The 17,989-nt window shown below is 57.7% G+C and overlaps 2 protein-coding genes across 5 annotated transcripts in view; both read right to left on the bottom strand.

Annotated features, from left to right (window-relative positions):
• DNAH17 (dynein axonemal heavy chain 17) overlaps positions 1-5,447 on the bottom strand; it is an 80,786-nt gene extending 75,339 nt beyond the window's left edge. Inside the window, exons 1-8 of the mRNA XM_042840919.2 lie at positions 4,728-5,447; positions 3,211-3,404; positions 2,589-2,781; positions 2,388-2,487; positions 1,989-2,074; positions 1,571-1,696; positions 540-695; positions 303-389 (exon numbers count right to left, since the gene is read on the bottom strand). Coding sequence (XP_042696853.2) covers positions 303-389; positions 540-695; positions 1,571-1,696; positions 1,989-2,074; positions 2,388-2,487; positions 2,589-2,781; positions 3,211-3,404; positions 4,728-5,072 — 1,287 coding nt within the window. The 5' untranslated portion in view covers positions 5,073-5,447. The remainder of the gene's footprint in view (positions 1-302; positions 390-539; positions 696-1,570; positions 1,697-1,988; positions 2,075-2,387; positions 2,488-2,588; positions 2,782-3,210; positions 3,405-4,727) is intronic.
• Positions 5,448-14,468: 9,021 nt separating this feature from the next.
• CYTH1 (cytohesin 1) overlaps positions 14,469-17,989 on the bottom strand; it is a 40,599-nt gene continuing 37,078 nt past the window's right edge. For 3 of the 4 annotated variants that reach the window (XM_065562918.1, XM_005283035.5, XM_065562917.1), the window contains exons 10-13: positions 17,798-17,874; positions 17,315-17,386; positions 16,575-16,729; positions 14,469-16,265 (exon numbers count right to left, since the gene is read on the bottom strand). In XM_065562918.1, coding sequence (XP_065418990.1) covers positions 16,187-16,265; positions 16,575-16,729; positions 17,315-17,386; positions 17,798-17,874 — 383 coding nt within the window. In that variant the 3' untranslated portion in view covers positions 14,469-16,186. Of the gene's footprint in view, positions 16,266-16,574; positions 16,730-17,314; positions 17,387-17,797; positions 17,877-17,989 lie in introns of all 4 variants that reach the window. The other variant, XM_024104695.3, reaches the window with a different exon arrangement.

Below are 17,989 nucleotides of genomic sequence, written 5' to 3'. Positions count from 1 at the left end.
TCACATTCCTCCTGGAGACCCACTGCTGACATGGTGACAACTGGTGTAAGGATTTGGCATTTGGGACCAGTTTACACCCTGTAGGTATATTTGGTTGTACCCTTTCTCCTGCCCTCTGCCTGACGGCCAATTCATCTGTCTTTAGACTGGGAGCACCTCAGGGCAGGGCTTGTAGCTTCTGGGTGGTTTGGCAGGCTCCTGCCATTTTGTGAGCACTATCGGAAACATGGAGCACACAGAAAGGCTTCCCAATCAGAACAAGCACCAGTTGAACTACCAGACACAAAATATTTCATAGGCACCTCGATAGTCTTCAGTCTGTGCAAAAATGAATTCATTCTGGTAAACACAAGAGATGAAGGGAACTCCCATAGCCTGGCCTCCTTGTCCTGAAACCAGAGAAAGATTTGTCAGCGTAATACGAGCCCAGCATCGCTATGGGATAGGGTTAGCGAGATGGGGATGTGGCGCTTTCGGCTGAGTGCTTTCTCCATGCCCCTGTGCCCAGCTGATCCCAAAGGCGCTCAGCAGAAACATACCTTAAAGAATGTGGGCATCAGCTCCGAGCAGCACCTGTGGTAGGTTTGGTAAAGTCTCTCTATAATTGAAGGGCCTAGTTTGATCCCTCCCAAGATCTCTTCTATTTCTCCTTGCAGGCCTTTCATCACTTCCTCGGGGCTCAGGAAGGTTCGGGTCTAAACAAAGTAAAATGCAGTAACAGGCCTTTAAGAGCAGTTCCAACTAGAAGGTCACATGCTTTGTTTCTTCTGTAGGCAAGAAGTTCCCCCAGTCGGATCACTTATGCAAACCAGCAATCGCAACACACCACTGTCGAGCCCAGTTCATCCCTGCGCCGGGGCAAGAGCTGGCACAGGGAGTGAGTGGCACATCCTGGGCCTCCCCTACTCGGGGGCAGCCTCTAGCACAAACTTGGCAGCATCAGGGAATTGCCAGGGAGGCTGTAGGATTGTCCTGGCTACAGCACCTCCTCTGCCCTCTCTGCTGCCTCTGTTCTTCACCTGGCCCATGCCAGAATGAACCAGGGGCTTCTGCCATGGTGGCACAAAGGCCTCTGTGCGGATGCGATTCATCAGGGGGCTATACAACCCCCGAAGCCCCTTTGCCCTGTTGGGCAACAGTGAGTTTGGCTCCTGGCCCTTTAAGAAAGAAGAGAAACTGCCTCTATAAATGGTCACCCAGCAACAGGACACTGACTGTCTGACTGTCTTCTCCCTCCTTCCAGCTGGCCCAGACCCCTCACCTCACCTTCCCTGCTAGCGTTTTTCCAGCAGGGGCAATTTCTAGCGTTCCTGAGTTCCTCAGCCTGAAGCACAGGTCACTTCTGGGCTTGACTCTATCCCAAAATGTCTGAGGGAAGAGCGCCACTGTGGGTGCTGCTATGGAACAGAGGAGGGGGATTTAAATCAGAACAGCAGCAGCCCAGAGCAATTGTCCCTCCACCGCCCCAGGCGCTCTGGAAAAGGGGGGCAGCAACCCACTTGCACATGGACTTTACCCTGGAAGGCAGACCCACACTGCGATGCTATTGCACCCTTCCCTAGGACAGTACCATTTCAATTAAGAGGTTGCAGATCTCCTGTAAGATGACAATGATCCGGGACGGCGTGTTATAGTGTTCCGAGTTAGCCCATATTAAGCAGACGGTGTACATGACACTGTCAATGTAGGGAGACAGCTGTGAAGAAAGGACAATACTTTGAATCCATTTAAAAGCAACAATGGGCCCATCAGTAAAGCAAGTTAGTTTCACTTGGAACTTCCTGACCTTTCAATAACGAAATCTGAAAATCATAAAACTTAACGGAATTTCAGAATGTCGAACATGGCAATATTCTGACGACAAGACTAAACTGACACGCAGAAAACCCATGCATGGAAACATCTGGAAACTGCTTCATACATCCTTGCATGGAATTTGCAGCTTGGGTGGTTTAGAACTGGGTACTAGTTCTCTGCAAACAACATACCTGAGGGTATTCTGTTTGTTCCATTTCCTCCAACAAAACTTTAAGCGGTTGCAAGTATAGATTAATATCATTGGCTTCCTTCACTCCTGCATCAAATGAAAACTGCAGGGTAGGTGAAGTCAGAAGATACAATTAAATATAATCTAAAGTGAAACCATCCCTTTATGTGACTAAAGGGGGGAGGGATAGCTCAGTGGTTTGAGCATTGGCTTGCTAAACCCAGGGTTGAGAGTTCAATCCTTGAGGAGGCCTCTTAGGGATCTAGGGCAAAATCAGTACTTGGTCCTGCTAGTGAAAGCAGGGGCCTGGACTTAATAACCTTTCAGGGTCCCTTCCAGCTCTCTGAGATATAATATATGGAGATATACCTTTTGTTAAATTTTTATCTGGGGCTTATACCTGCACTGACTTCCTTGAAAACATTCTTCAGAGCGGGCCAGTAGCAACTCTTCGCCTTCTTCAAAATCTCTGCTATTTTATTCACTTTCGGTGCAAGCAGCTAGACATCAAAAAGTATCAACACGTCAACATTCCAAGAGCGCACAACAGCGTATTTGAGAGAAACGTTATCAGCCCAGCAATGGCCAGGAGACACGGTACCTGCTCATGAATGCATTGTAGATTGACCAGCCTGGAGCTCCAGAATTCAAATTCCACCTTTGGCAGTGGGTTTGATCCGTCCAGCAGGGGCTGGGCAGAATCTTTGCTCAGTACGTCTCTTATCTGATGAGACCAGTCTATGATTATCGTCTCAATGGCATGTAATAAGGAGCTGTCCATTGCCGCAGGGAGTCTGAAAGGCAGCATCCGTCACTCGGTGAGACTGCATCAAAAACCAGCTCCAGGAGTTCATGCTGTGTACGTGGGGGCCCCACTCTTTCCTAATCTTGCCCTCATTTACTTCACTAGGTGCCAGAGCAACTGCAGCCTTATTTTCAGCTTTAATCCTAAACACCTTCCCTAATGAAAACCCAGAGTGTCCCACACTCTTCCACAGAGCCTATGGGTTAGGGGTGGTCACATGACCGGAGCCCTGTTAGACCCATTCCTTTGACTCCCGATTTCCCTTCCCAATGGTACTTCACAGTTTGATGCATGTGAGATAGAGCTGGTACCAGGTGAGAGCACAGCCTCTGCAACAGAGCAGGTCCCTGGTCCCTAGGGATTCAAGGTTATATTCTTTGCAGGAAAAATACAAGAGTGAATTTCCTGGAGCACTCACCTGTCTAGGGAATCGGTGGAACTGGCCAGGTTCTCCAGGTGCTCTGGGAGAGGGAGCAGCGTCTTCCCTTTGATCTTTCCTCCCATCACAAACATTTCATTTTTCAGTCTGTGGCCTTGTTTTACAACATCATCAGACACCACTTTAGGCCACCCGCTCATGTTCTCCTGGTTCATGAATAAGGAATAAACAACCTAGAAGAAAACACTTCCTTAGTTGTTAGTTCTCTGTGTGTATTTTATGGGGGACAGAGCCCGAAGATAAAACTGTGCTGAGAAATCATCCTCTTGTTTGCAGAGGTGACATCACTACCAAGTGATATAGCAAAGCCACAGCTGAGAAGAATGGCTTGTGCCCTGCTTGGTGCTGCGCTTTCCAACTCTGGCAAATGTATCAAGAGCCTTGCAATGTGTGGCATTTTCCTTAAAGCCCTAGCTCCTGGAGTCAGGTGATTCCATGAGACTCTCAGTTTTCAGTTAAAACAACATTTCTAGTCCTTGTGGTTGCAGAGAAAAGTTTGAAAAGATGACAGGAGTAAGACCCTGATGGCTCAGAGAGAAAAGAAAATGCTCCTGGCATATTTTTAATGTCTCGTGAATTTGGGGGGCCTGACATGATTTTTGAACACTTGGGGTTGACAATACTGTAAATGTGAATATTTAGTAGTTTGAAAAAAAATCCAGACAATTCCAAGTTATCTCAGTGAGGAGGGAAATTACACACTCCACGATATTTTAAAGAAATGGATTTTTTCAACATAAATAACACCAGAACTACTAAGCTCCCCTCACAGAGTCACTGACATTGGGGGAATGGGGGGAAAAATTACAAGCCATAAGTTATTAAAAATGTGTTTCATGAATGTGCAATAAGGTTTGAGGTTTTTTATTCCTTGTGCTATTGCCTGGTGCAGCCAGGGACCCAGGTAGCCCTCCCCCCGATGCACCACTTGGCTATTGCCTGGTGCAGCCAGGGACCCAGGCACTTCACATTAAGGCAGGAAATAAACCACAGTATCTTACAAGATGTAAAGAGGAGGAAACCCAGTCAAAAGAAGCGGTCGTCCAGGGCTTGGCCCTTGTGAAGGAGACAGCATTCAGCTCAGGGCATGTGTCATGTGCAGGGCCTGGCTCTGGAGAGGGAGCAGCTGCTGAGGGGGAGTTCGGTGTTGCTGGGGAAGGTTTGGAAGCAGCCTAGCAGGGAAATGGGGTTTCAGAGTACCCAGTGCTGGAGGCCCATGGGGAGCAGAGATGGCAAACAGACAAGGGAGTCAGGGGCAAGCACCTCAGCAACTTCAGAGCCACAGTCTTCCGGAAGGTCCCTGGGACTCCGGCTCATTCACTCAGCATGGAACGCGATGCTGGCGTGGAAATGATACACTCTAGGAGCCAGCCTTGGGCCAAGCGGGTTTGCTCTGCCCCCATGGCCTCAGCACTGGGTACTCTGAAACCAGCCCTTTGCCTACTCCCAAGTGCGGAGCGGAGGGGGGCAGGAGCGTTTGCCTCCAGGACACCCACCTCCTCCACCACTGCCATTAGCTGATCCACCGGGGAGGGGCTGATATCACCCACCAGGAGCCCGATCTGGAAGTTTTCCTTGGTGATGTTTTCCCTCTTCCTCTTCACAAAGTAAACCGCTTTGCTCTTGAGCGCGGGAGGGAACTCCAGGCAGGGCGTTAGCTGCCCGGCGGGGTTCAGGGTCAGCACCAGCGCCAGCACGTCCTGCTTCTCAAAGAACTCCATGAGCAGGGCATTGATCTCCTCGCTGCCTATGAACTTGGCCCATTTGTCTGGCTTGAACCGGAGGGCGAGCGTGGAATAGTTCTCCAGGAACTCCACCCTCTTGTCCGACACTGTGGCCATCCTGCCCCTCGGTGCTCAGCCGGGTCCTACTTAAAGGGGTAACACCGAGCACACTGGGGTCAAGGCTGGTTTTCTCCTAGTCGCTCCCGCACTCAGGGCTAGCTGTGCTTCCTGCAATGGGAGAGTGAAAGGACAAGGTAATTAGTGACTAATTAGCCCCACCTGCACAGGCGCCCATGCTCTCGCTCTCCTTGCTGCCAGTCTTTAGCTGCAAAGGCTGAGCCATGGGGCTGAAGTTTTAGACTGAAATGCTCCCTGCGTTTGGCTGCCCCGTGGGCTGGTGTGCAGAAGTGCTGGCACCCACAACGCCAAAGGCAGGCGGAGGGAGCTGTGGCTGCTTGGCTCTGCTGGAGGCAGGGCCTCAGTGCCTAACACCAGGCACCCACACCGAGAGCCCCAAAGGGAGAGGCCGCCTCGAGGGTGAGCGGAGTGCTCAGTGCCTGGCGCGCTCGGTGCCCGGCCTTTAGAGCCTCCTCTTCTGTTGTTTTCACCTCCCTCCTTTTGGGTCTTGCTCCCAGAAAGATTGGGGTGAGATTTATATCGATGGGTTGCCAGCCTCTGCCCCCTCACGGCTCCAGCTGTTGGGAGGGGACAGGAGCCAGGAAAACTGCCCTCACCCCCACCCCAGGGAGAGGTGCTGCCTGCCGGACAGAGGCAACAACAGGTCCCTCACGTTCTCAGGGAAAGGAAGGGGGCAATTCTTAACATAGCCTCCACCATCCCATTTTCCCCTCAGACCCCATGTCCCTAGACCCAGCCCCTTCTTGCAGCCCCATATTCCCCCACCCCGTGACCCACTCTCACAGTCCCACGTTGGCCCCTCCCTCAGCCGCCAATCGCCTTCAGGCCCGGGACTGTCTGGCAGCCTGTATGGCCCCTGGGCCCAAGCCTATATCCTGCCCATCAGCTTCACAACATCCAGGTCCATATTTCTCCCCCAAGTTCTGTCCAGCCCCACAGTTCTCCCGGCTCCATAGCCGCTCTCCCATCCTGTGAGCTCACAGCGCATGCCCAGAGTTAGACAAAGACATAAACCCTCTTGCCGGAAGGCTGCAGCGTGACACTGGGGTGTGTCCCAGGGCGACAGAGACAAAGCCGGCTGCCCCCAAGGCCAGGGCGCCTCACCCCCGTGTGTCCTAGGCTGGCTCTTTGCAGACTGACTGGCTGGCAGGTGGGACTGATCGCATGCAGGACCAGAACCCCCCCCTTAAACTGAAGCTTGAAACTCCCCCCCCACAAGCCCAGCCCCAGCTCCACAGCCACTATAGCTCTGCCCGGACTCTATTCCCACCCCCCAGCTCCTTCATCGAACCCCCGTCCCACTTCCCCGGGCCCTGTGGCCACAGGAACCCCAGCGCCTCCCAAATCACCGAGCGGACGCTCTGAGCCGTCTCGGCACCAAGCTCCCCTCAGAGCGGAGGCCCCCAGCTGGCTGCTCCAACTGCCCCGGAACCCCCCGGGTCAGGGACATCCGCCACCAACCGCCCCTGCTGCCGGAACCTTCCGCCCGCCCCTGCCCTGACACTGCGGGGCCGGCCGGGGCCAGGGAGCCCGGCAGCCGCACGAGCTGTCCCCACGCTCTGCCCCCATCTAGCCTGGTGCACGGCCCTGTGCCCCCCACCACGGGAGGGCCTGCTCCAGGGCATCGCAGCCTGCTCTGGACCCCCAGGGAGGCGCAGGGATCCCAGCCTGGCTCCCATCAGGCATCGTGCTTTGCCATGGCCCAACACAGCAGCCCCTTTCGCCCCTACCGGGTGCTGAGATCATCACCTCTCCTTGCCCCTCTCGACAACAGGGAGTCCCCAAGTAAGTCTCCACCTCCAACGTTTATTGGCACAGGACAGACCCAGGTGAGACGAATCCCGAACCCTTGTCAGCCGTGGTGTGGAACATGCCCACTGCTAGAGCAGGCAAAGAAACCGCCCGGGGCAGCCAGATTTTCCAAAGAGCTCTGCACCCGACATGTGCCCAACCTGCCAAGCTCTCTTGGGAACCCTGGCCCATGTTCACACTTCACCTGGGTCTCTTTCCAGTTTTCCAGGAGATTTGGGGCCACGTCTGTTTCTTCAGGATGCTTCAGTGCAAGGCTTGGAGTGCATTAAAGATGCTCTCTGTTCTGCCAGAGTCCATGCTCTGCACTGGGGCAATTCTGCAAGACAGCACATGGTTCACAAATCTTCTGCACAGACACAGACTGGAGGTTTTCCTGCAGGATTTAGGGGACTGGCTTTTTTCCAGACCCTACCCGGGAATTATGCAACCCTGCAGTCAGGGACCGATCCCCAATTCTGCAGGAGGTCTGAGATTGCAGAGAAAGTCCATGTCCAGTAGATGCTGGACCACACTAGACGTGCCCCTGCCCTGAACATGCCAACCCCCTTCTGTCACCGAGTATTGGGGGACTCAGGGCCCTGCACCCCCGGCCTCCTGCGATTCACCATGACTCTCAGCCAGCCAGTAAAGCAGAAGGTTTATTTGGATGACAGGAACACAGTCCAAGACAGGTCTTGCAGGCACAGACAACAGGGCCCCCCTCAGTTAGGTCCAGCTTGGGGTCCCCGGGCACCCCAGCCCACCCCCCTTTGGGGGGTCAGAGCAATCTCTGCCTCCCAGCCATCTCTCCAGCCCACTTCCAGCACTCTCACTTCAGCGACCCCTCCCACAGCCTTTGTTCAGTTTCCCGGGCCAAGGTGTCACCTGGCCTCCAACCCCTTCCTGGGTTCTCATGTTACACGCTCAGGTATTCTCCGGTCAGTCTCCCATCCCCCAATGCAGACTATCCGAGCCACACACCCCTGTCAGCATTCACAGACCACAGTAAGAACAGGCCCAGTTCGTCACACCTTCAAACTCTATTTGACCTCCAGAACGGTCAGGGCCTTTGTCCTGAGGGGTAAAGATGAGACACCGGCTGTAACTCACCCTACTGTTGCCTGATATTGCAGCAAGCCTTGCATCACCCAAGTCCAGCTCTTCCCAGGCACACAGAGGCTGTCACGGGGAGCGTGGTAGCCTGGACGGGGGTCCAATCGCCTGCATTTGCCTGGTTTGCTTTCACACTAGAAAGAAAGAGAAGCAGAAATAGGGGAAAGTTCTGGAAGCATCAGAGACTCGGTCCCAGGGGACTCAGCGAAGCAGCTACCTGCATGGACACGTCAACGTTTGTAAACCTCCGTGTTGTTTTCTCCAATTGCAGCTCTCTCATGTGGACATATATTGACATAGTGTCCGCAACGTGACTTACCCCCTAGGCCACGCCAGCCGACGAGGCCATAAATGCTCCTCAAGTTCAAAGTGTTCACCAGCCACATTGCCCACTGAAGTTGCCTTTTTGCACGATAGGGGAATGACCCAGCTCCCAGCCTGTGAACTCAGCACTGAGGGTCAGAGTTGGTAGAGGTGGGAAAGCGGGGTCAGATCACAGTCTCCCCTGCATAGTGACCCTGCTAAGAGAGCGTGATGGGACATGGCATTGCACGTGCACTCCCGGCGCTTGGAGCGATCTCCCAGCGCTTTGTTACAGCCTCTCTGCTGTACCTCATCGTAAGCTACCTATTCCTGAACTCCTTGTGGGCAAACCCCCCAAGGCTGTGCTAGACCAACCCTCCCTCCACCTCTATCCCGTGGGCAACACGTCTTCCCTCTGGGGAAGAGATGGGGGTTTAGAAACGCTCACGTGCACTCGTGCCATTGCAGCACTCGGGGCGCAGCTCGGTTGGGGCAGTGCCAGATGCTCCGGGTTATGTGGATTTACACATGGCAGGTGAATCCGAGCAGATTCCAACCCCTTCCCCCCCCCCCCCTCGAAGGCGAAGATGAAGGAAACAGACTGCTCCCTTGGCTTGGATAATGGGGTTAGTGACACTGAGCTGCACTAATGCCCTGCATCTGCCCAGCGCCTCCCGTCTAACCAGGCTTCGCAAGCACCGATTAATTCCCCCCGCCGTGAAGGAGCGGTGCTGCCCGAGTGCCCCTGCGGAGTGCATTTCCGGGAGCCTGGCTGCCTGGCACTCCGTGTCCCTCCCCCTCCTCCCTGTTATCGAGGGGCTGTGCCAATTCAACGGGAGAGCCCCTCCTGCGCCCGCGGAGCTAGCAGCACCCGCATTAGCTACACCTCACTCTGGCCCTGGGCCAGCACGGCACGGCTCAGCCTTAGCACATCGAACCATTCCTCCTGGGGGCTGCTCACGGGGCATCAGTGCTGGAGGTCTGCCCGGGGCCCCCATTAGCCACCTGTTAGCTGTCGTGCAGGGAGGTGGATTTGCATTTTGGAAAGGTGGCGGCTGATCCCCGTTTCCAGGGCAGCTCTTTGCTCAGCTCTGGAGGATGGGGAACTTCCTGGCTAGACAATGAAGGTGAAGCTCTGATACCTCTACCCCCCATGCACAGCATCTCCCACACTCCCCCCGTATTGCCTGCTGCCCTACAGCTCACTCCCTGCTGGCCCTGTCACTGGCCTCTACCTCCCCTTCGCCCTGTTCTCCTGCATGTGGCTATTTACTCTCTAGGATCTGGAATTACCTTGACCCAGCGGTGGATTACCCAGCCACTGGGCCAACAGGGCTCATGCCCAAGGGTCCTGGCCAATTGGGGGGCCCTGGAAAAATGGATGCCCCTGTACCCCAACCCTGCTTCCCAGCAGGAGCGCTGGGAGAGGGGCAGAGGGACTGCAGGTGGGGAGGGGCCCCCACAAAATCCTAATCCACTCCTGGCTTGACCCCAGGGAGCAGCAGCAGCCAGCATGGCTGGGTGGACGGGTCACCAATGAATCGCCACCACCGGTGCATGATGAGGATGCCATCATTGAGATCACAATGCCCCAGGGGGGTCTCCCTGCAACAATCAGGGCAGGATTAAAGCCAAGCTGCGCTGGGCCCCTCCGCACCCCCCGCGGGCTTGACCTTTGTTCCAGCCCTGCTCATGCAGTGAGCTCACAGCATCTAAAGTCCAGCTGCGCACCGGGGCAGAGACCCATGGGGCACGGCCGTCAGGGAGCTCTCAGGGCTGGAGCTCTGGCCCTGCGCTGGAGGTGGCAGCCTGAGCTCTGCTATGGGGGGGGGGGGGGGGGCTGCCATGCAAGGGAGGAGTGCAGCTGGGACCGGGCGCACGGCCATCCCCACAGGGGCTGCACGCGGAAGCTGCCCCCAGTGCTTAATCTGTGCTAGGGCCAAGCCCCGGCCCCTCAGGGCCCAGCAGCTTGGAGCCGCGGCCCCTCAGGACTTCCTGCATCAATGATGAATGTAAGAAAATTGCTTGAGGCCTGGCCCTGCTGTCATTATCAATGTAGCCCAGGCCCCTGGCTGCCCCTCTGGGAAGCTGCCTGGCCCTGCCCCACAAGCACAGCCTGCTGGGCTCCTTAGGGCACACTGACCCCTAGTGGCCTGAGAGCACAGTGCCAGTTCGCCTGCGCGACGCAGAGCTGCAGGGAATGGGGGGTTGGCCTGGTGCTGCTAAGCCCCCGCGGTGTTTGATCCCATGCAGGGCCTGTGGATCCCCAGCAGGGCCTCGCCTTGCCCAAGCTGAACCTGCTGCGGGATCACTGGCTGCCCCACCGCCTGCCAGGGCCCGACGGCAGGGCGGCTTGGAGCAGGGGTCCTGAACCCTGCCTGACACCCACATACATCTGCTGCCAGGAGCCCATGTCCCCCACCCCAGGCCAGCGAGCCACACGTCCATTGCCTTCACTTATGCTGCCTATCCCTGAGGGATAGCTCAGTGGTTTGAGCATTGGCCTGTTAAACCCAGGGTTGTGAGTTCAATCCTTGAGGGGGCCACTTAGGGATCTGGGGTAAAATCAGTACTTGGTCCTGCTAGTGAAGGCAGGGGGCTGGACTCCTTGACCTTTCAAGGTCCCTTCCAGGTCTAGGAGATAGCCCCTGCGAGCTACTGACTAAACATCGCCTCAGACACAAAACCTGTTTCTCCACTTCTGCTGGTGACTAGGCCCCGATTCAGACGCTAAGACCATCTCTCCAGCATAACTCCTTTCATCGCAGTTGTACGCACGTCACAATGTTACGGACCTGTGACCGCGGCTTTCATTGAAGACCTCACGTGACAGTCTTTGGTGCCCCAGAATGTACATACCGGGTGCAGACATAACTCAATTGGCATGAAGGGGTTTTTGGGGTCACTGCTTGAGATCAGCCTGTGCCACCAAAGCTTGGCGTGCAGAGCTGGTAAAAGGGACCGTGGGGAAATTCCCTCTGGGGCTGAAACAAGGGGTGGTGCTTTGAACGACCTTGGGGGCTGTCATCTCCGGGGCCTGCGGAGAAGGCAGAAAACGTACAGATCTGGACTCACAGCCCATGGCTCCTGGAGCAGGATGCGCCTGCCTTCCCTGCCCTTGGGAGTGGGGCTTTCCGGACGCCTACAGGCTTAGGCTATGGGGACGAGAGGGGCTGAAATGAGACCACCTGTGGGAACAGATCCTCTGCTAGGTCACCAACCTGGGGCCGGGGATGCTGCAGGCATTTCACATGGCAGCCACAGCCCTCACTGACCCCTTCCAGCTAGGGAGCTGCACACCTGGCTGTCCCAAGCCCCCTCTGGCCAGGGGAAAATTGGAAAACCTGCAAAGTGCTTTTTACCACACTCCGTAGGCTCTGGTTAGAGCAGCGTCCCGCAGCCTGCTCAAGTCAGGCCCAGAGTTTTTGTTGGTGCACGGCCGAGGAAGTGCTGCCATCCAAACCGAGGTTTGCTTCATCCCTGTATCACACGCGATTGGCAGTGGGGAGGAGGTGGGGGAGAAAATCAGGCTGTTCTGATTCTCCAATTGTCCCCTAAGCCCACAGGATTCTTCCCACTGACCCCTAGCACCTTCCCCGTCCTTCTGGAATTCATTAGACGTGACATTCCACAGTTAACGCATCACAGACAGACATACCATCAGGGTGAGAAAACGGTTACTCGTGTTCTCGTGCCTGTTCTTTGAGGTGTTACGGCCATTCCAGCTAGGTGTGCGCACATCACGTGCAGTCGTCGGAAAGTTTTCCCCTAGCAGCACCTGTGGGGTCAGCTGTGGAGCCCCCCCGAGTGGTGCCTTCATGGCGCTCAACATAGGACCCGGCGGACCCAGCGCTGCCTCAGTTCCCTTGTGCCGGCTGCTCCGACAGAGGGAGGGCGGGTTTGGAATGGACATGAGCAATACATCTCAAAGAGGAGAAGGTGAGTAACCGTTTTTAGTTCTTCGAGTGCTTGTTCATGTCCATTCCAGTTAGGGGACTCCTACGCCCTACCCCGGAGGTGGGGTCGGACTTATGGAATCGCTGACAGGAGCACCGCTCTGCCAAATGCTGCATCGTCTCTTGCACTAGCAGAACTATGACGAGAGCAAGTCCCTGCAGTTCCAACGACCGTCACTGGCGGTAAGAAGGAACCAGATATTGAGCGCCATGAGGGCGCCACTGCGGGGGGCTCTGCAGCCGACCCGACGGGCGCTGCTAGAGGGAAAACTTTCCAACGACTGTGCACACGGTGCGCACGCCTAACTGGAATGGACGTGAGCAAGCACTCGAAGGAGAACATAGGGCTTCGGTCAGCCAGTAGGTTCCCTTGCAGGGCCTGTGGTGTCAATCCCCCAGTGCCGTAACTCCCCAGATGTGGAGAGTCCCCATCTCAGCCCATGGAAGCCCTGGGACCCCACTAAGTAACTGATCGAACCAGGCCCGACAAACGTGGGCAGTTTGCAGCCGTGTATCAGCACCAGGCGCGTGGCAACAGTTCTCCTTTCTCCGGGGAGGCGGCCAGGCCCCAGCTGCGTCTCCAGCACTGTGAGAACAGGGATGCACAGTACGGCTCCTGGACCAGGGCCCCCTGCAGCTAGAGGACACTCCCCAGCCTGCTACACGAGCACCTTTATGGACGTAAGCCTACTGCAGCCTGCACCGGGGCAGGGGGAAGACGGGGGGACAGGCACGTTTCCTGACTCACCCAGTTCCTGGAGACAGGTAGTTCTCCGTAGCTGGCATCCCTGCCCAGCCATCACCAGCAGGCAGTGCAGCCACACCAGACTTGGGAGGGCAAGGAGAGGTGCTTGTGGGAGAGTTGTAGGGGTGAGGAGTCGAGGTAGGGCGGGTCAGTGATGGGCACCAGTGACTTTACTCCCCATCATCATGTGTTCTCAACTGGGGCATCAAAGCAGCAATCCAGGCCCCCGGGACACCTCGGCTGGGTTACGAGCTGCCCTTCAGTGGTACCCTATAAACCACCGGGAAGCAGGCGCAGTAGCACGAGCGCTGGAAAGCCTTTGCCCCATGAGCGACCGACGCACCCACCCCCAAATGGCCGCCAAGCGTGTCAGGGTTTCACCAGAGCAGATCGAGCCCTAGACTCTACGGGGCAGGTTTAACTGAGGGAGCCTGGGGCCCGTGCCCATCACAGCCACCAAAGCCGCAGGGCTGGACCCACTGACGGCCCAGATAACTAGAGAGGGCCGAGGCCCTTGGCAGCTCCCCAGGACCCTCGGGGGGGGGCTGACGACCCTGTCGCTGCAGCCAGGCAGGAGCAGGAGGTGGAACCTGCTGGCTTCCGCTGCGTTCATAGCTCACACGTTGAGCCTGGTGCTTCACTTGTTTAACTTTGCGATGTTGCTTCCTGCCTGTGGGGCTTGGCCGTTTTCCCTTCCCAGCCAAACCCTACCCATGGACTGAGCCGTGGGGCAGGACAGCAGCACAGCAGGGCTAACGCCACCCCTCCCCCAGGCCGAATCCTGCCAACAGCAAAGCCATTTCCCCGAGGGAAGGGGGAGGGGCTAGAGGAGAAAATGACCCCAAACTGAATGACCAAGTTGCTCGCCCCCTCCCTGGGCTGCAGGTAGAGCCAGGCTGGCTGATGCAGCGCGCAGAACAGATGGGTGCGGGGGTCCCTGGGGAATGTACCTGTGGGGCCGGATCTCACTGGCCACGTGCAGCGTGCAGAGTCTGGGTGGGTCTGGCCAAGAGCAGAAACCCCCAGGCCCGGTAAGAGCACAGGGCAAAAGAGGGATGGACCCAGCTAGGCCGGTAGTGCAGGGACCAGTCCTCCACACCTGGGAGGAGCAGGCTGCAGGTGAAAGATTTGAAGCTCCAGGACCACCCCATTCCACAAGGACACCCACAGCACACTGGGCAGGGCCTCTCCCCAGCCAGCGCTCTGCAGTGCCAGGCAAGACCGTCTGATTTGGCTCCAACTTATTGCCTAGGCCAGAATGGAGGGGTGCGCGGCTCATGACACAGCGCCGAGAGCTCCCACGGGGCCCTGTGAGGCCAGAGATCCCCCAACACGGCGGCAGATGGGCCCCTGCCCTGAGCACTAGGGGCAGGGAGATGCTCTCCCGTGCGAGCAGAGGCTGTGGTGTGAGCCCCCCACACAGCTGAGAACGGAGAGAGCAGGCGAGACACGAGCAGGAGGCTGAGCGGAGGTTTGACGTTTATTTGCTGCAGACCCTCAGCGCTAGTTTACAAGGCCGTGGCAAAAAACCAAAGAGTTAGACTCAGACTAAAAAACCCTGAACCGCTGCCCGCCCTGCCAGAGAGGCCTCTGCACAGAACTTCAACAAATACAAAATAACCTGAAAGGAGAAAACTATACAGACTATGTACACCTCTGATAAATAGACTAATACTGCTGTGGGGCCTCTCTCCAGACCCAGTGCATCAGGGCAGGGGGCCGCGCCGGCTGGGGGGCCAGGCTGCTGGAGCTTGGGCAGCTGCCAGAGGAACCCTGTGCCCCAGACTGACCTCTCCTCCAGCCCCTGGGAGCAGCTGTCTTCCAGGCCGGTTCCAGGCCACTCATCTCCCTTCCCAGGGGTTTCACAGCCCCCTCATTCCCGAACCCCAGCTTGCGCTAGCAGCAGGACCTGGGACACCCTCACCAGCCCGACCCCTCCCTGCCTGGAGGCTGGGGAGTTCCCTCTGCAGGAAGCTGTGCATCCCCTCTCGTGACACCTGGGCAAACCCAGCCCTGCTGCTCCAGTGTGCCTGGGATGTCGCTGAGCCCTTCGGCTGCTCCCTGAGCTCTGCTCGTAGCCCACGAGGCCCAGTGGTGCCAGCTCCAGGAATAGGCCGGAGCAGGAGGCTGCCTGCTGGCAGCTCGGCACTGCTGCGTGGCACTGGGCACCTGTGGAAGCTATGGTTTTCGGACCCTTGGCCTCCCCTTCCCAGAACCTCCGTGCCCGTCTGCTCCCATCTCTAACGAGCCCAGCTGCCCCGTGCGTCCCAGAACTCACTGGACTCTCCAAGGAGCCCAGGTCAGACCGGTGCCCTCTAGAACGAGGGTAGGTGGGTGGGCAAGGCACATGGGCTCCCCTTGGCTCACGTCGTGCTCACACCCAAGTGCCTCCTCCCGCCCCACTCAGCGATTCCACCCCCCTCCCAAGCGAAACGCCTGCTGCTGAACGGCCCAGCACCAACTGAGCAATGACAGACGGAACACGCCCAAAGTGCTTCCAAACAAGTGCCCAGCTCGGCCCATGGCCCCCGCAGCTTCCTCCCCCAGGGGAATTAGCAGAGGCAGGGGTATAGCACACACGGGCAGACAGCAGTCGAGCCGGAGGCAGCCCCAGGCTTGGGCAGGGCTCCCAGAGCTCCCATCACATCTGCCCTGCCCCTCCCCACGCAGGCTGCCCAAGGCTGACAGGTGCCTTTGCCCCCATACACATCGACCCCCCCCAGAGATCACGCGCTGCCGGCCTCAGGGGCTCCAGCTGGGGCATCGCTGACAAATCCTCCTTGAGCTCCTTGCAGGTGAAGTGTCTCACTCGCAGACGGCTCTGGCCCTCTCCCCCAGGCCATCCGGACCTGGGCTAGGGCCTGAAGACGGCTCCCTGGGAAGGGAGCCCAGAAGGGAGCTGCCAGCCCCAAACTCCTGCTCATCTCGCAAGGAGGCTGCTGTGCCGATGACGACCGTAGCTGCAGGCTCATCGCTGTGGCCCTAGGACCCTCCCAGCCCCCCCCAAACTCCTGCCCACCCCCCAATGGTAAAGAAATTGCAAAAGCTGAAGCTAGTCCCTGGGAATTCAGGCTGGGCTGGGCTGCAGGAGAGGCCCTTGCCTGGCAACTTGCTCTCTCCATCTCCAGGGGAGGGGAGCCTCTCGCTGCCTGGGAACGCTGACCTCGCTCGGCTGGCCCAGGCCGCTAATGTCTCTTCATGGAGGACACTTTCTTCTTCCTCGCCGCCAGCATCTCATAGAAGGGGTCCCTGCTGATCGCTGCCCTGGGCAAGGAGAAAGGACGTGTAAATGGGAGACCCAAGAGACCAGGGAAATCCCAGGTCATTCCTGTCCCCAGCGGGGAAGTGTGCTCTGGCAGCAAAGGAACTGACCGGGATCCAGGAGATCTAGGCTCTGCCCCAGACTCTGGGGAACCTTGGGCAGGTCTTGGGAGAACGTATGCAGGTCACCCGGGCACCACGGCCCGGCCAGTGCAGCACCCTCCCCCTCCCTCTGCAGGGGCAGCCCAGAGAACCTGGCCCAGTGCCCAGGCGGTACCCCCCCCGCCGGGGGGGGGAGGCAGTAACACTCACTTGATGCACTTCATCCACTCTTCCTTCTCCTCGGGGGTGGGGGCCGAGATGCGATACACCGTGTGGTTCCCCTCCACCACCCGCCCGTCTGCCTCCGTCTTACAGGCCTTGATCACTTGGTCTTTGTTGTCCGGGATGTAAAGCTCAAAGCAGTTCTGAGAAGGAAGGAGACCCTTTAGCAGCAGCCTCCAGCCAGGCACATGGGACCTGCCCCTGCCGATCAGGGGTCCTGGGGCCGTGCCTGGGGAGGGGCAGGCCCTGGGAGTCACACGCCCTCCCGTCCAGTTACAGCCTGGGAACGTCACCCCCTTGGGCGAACTACTAAGTGTGCAACAAGAAACGCTTCTACTGCAATCACTATATTGCAGCTGCCCGGTCCAGAGCCTGCCCCAGAGCCGAGTGCTGGAGACGGGGGGGGGGGGCAAGGGGGAGCGGCCCATCCTCTGCCAGGGAAGGATTGGGCATCTGGGGGCCAAAGCAGCGAGCAGGTCTGAATGAGCGACACCAATGCTGCCCTGAAGCCAGCTGCCCCCACTAACAGCCCCCGCCCCAGGTGCCTGGTCATGAGGGGAGAATGCTGCAGCCCCAGGCTCTCTCCTTGCCCGGCTGGGCCCAGGCCGACATTCACACTACATCCCCCAAGGGCTTCTGCTGGAGAAATGCACACAGCCAAGTAAGGAGAAACTTCCCAGCTGGAGATTCCCCCTCCCACCACGGGCAGGGGCCGTGCAGAGACTCACGGGCTTTTTGGAGTCCTCCACCTCGCGGATGCTCAGGTTCTCCAAGGGGATGATGCCACGCGGCTCCTTATCCTGCAGGAGGCCAAGCAGAGAGGGAAGACGTTAGCCACAGAGCTGCGGGGGCCCACTGACATCCAGATCTGCTCCAAGGGCGCGGCTCCAGCCCTGGCCAGCCACTGGCTGCCCCCCAGGAGCAGGGCTGTGAGGGGAGGAAGTTGGTTGCCCCACAGCCTTAGCCAGCCATATAAAAATTCCCCCGCCCTGTGCCACTACAAGGGAGCCCCTCAATTCTGGGGGTGCAGCCACCTACTGCTAGAGTGGAGCAGCCCAGGGCAGCTAAGTGGAGCCCCATTGTCTCCCATGGCCCCAGGGCTAGGAACATTCCTGCTAACCACACCCAGCTCGGGCCTGGCACTCGCAGCCTCTCCCAGCATCAGCTGAGCTCCATGACCCTGCGCAGGTGGAGGGGAGGGGGGCACTCACCGTCGTGTACTCGAAGTAGTAAAGGCAGTTGTCGGTCAGAATGAACCAGCGTCTCTTCCACGTCTTCACCCTGCCCCCTGCCAAGTAAAGAGAGGCGCGGTTGACACAACACCCACCCCCAAGCCCCCGGGGTGGGGGGCCGGCTCACGAGCACGTCTAGACTATGGCAGAGCTAGAGCCCACGGACGAGAA

The sequence above is a fragment of the Chrysemys picta genome, chromosome 12 (assembly GCF_011386835.1).
Source record: "Chrysemys picta bellii isolate R12L10 chromosome 12, ASM1138683v2, whole genome shotgun sequence".
NCBI lineage: Eukaryota > Metazoa > Chordata > Testudines > Emydidae > Chrysemys > Chrysemys picta.
Note: the sequence above shows the minus strand (reverse complement) of the source record. Positions and strands in the feature narration are given on the sequence as shown.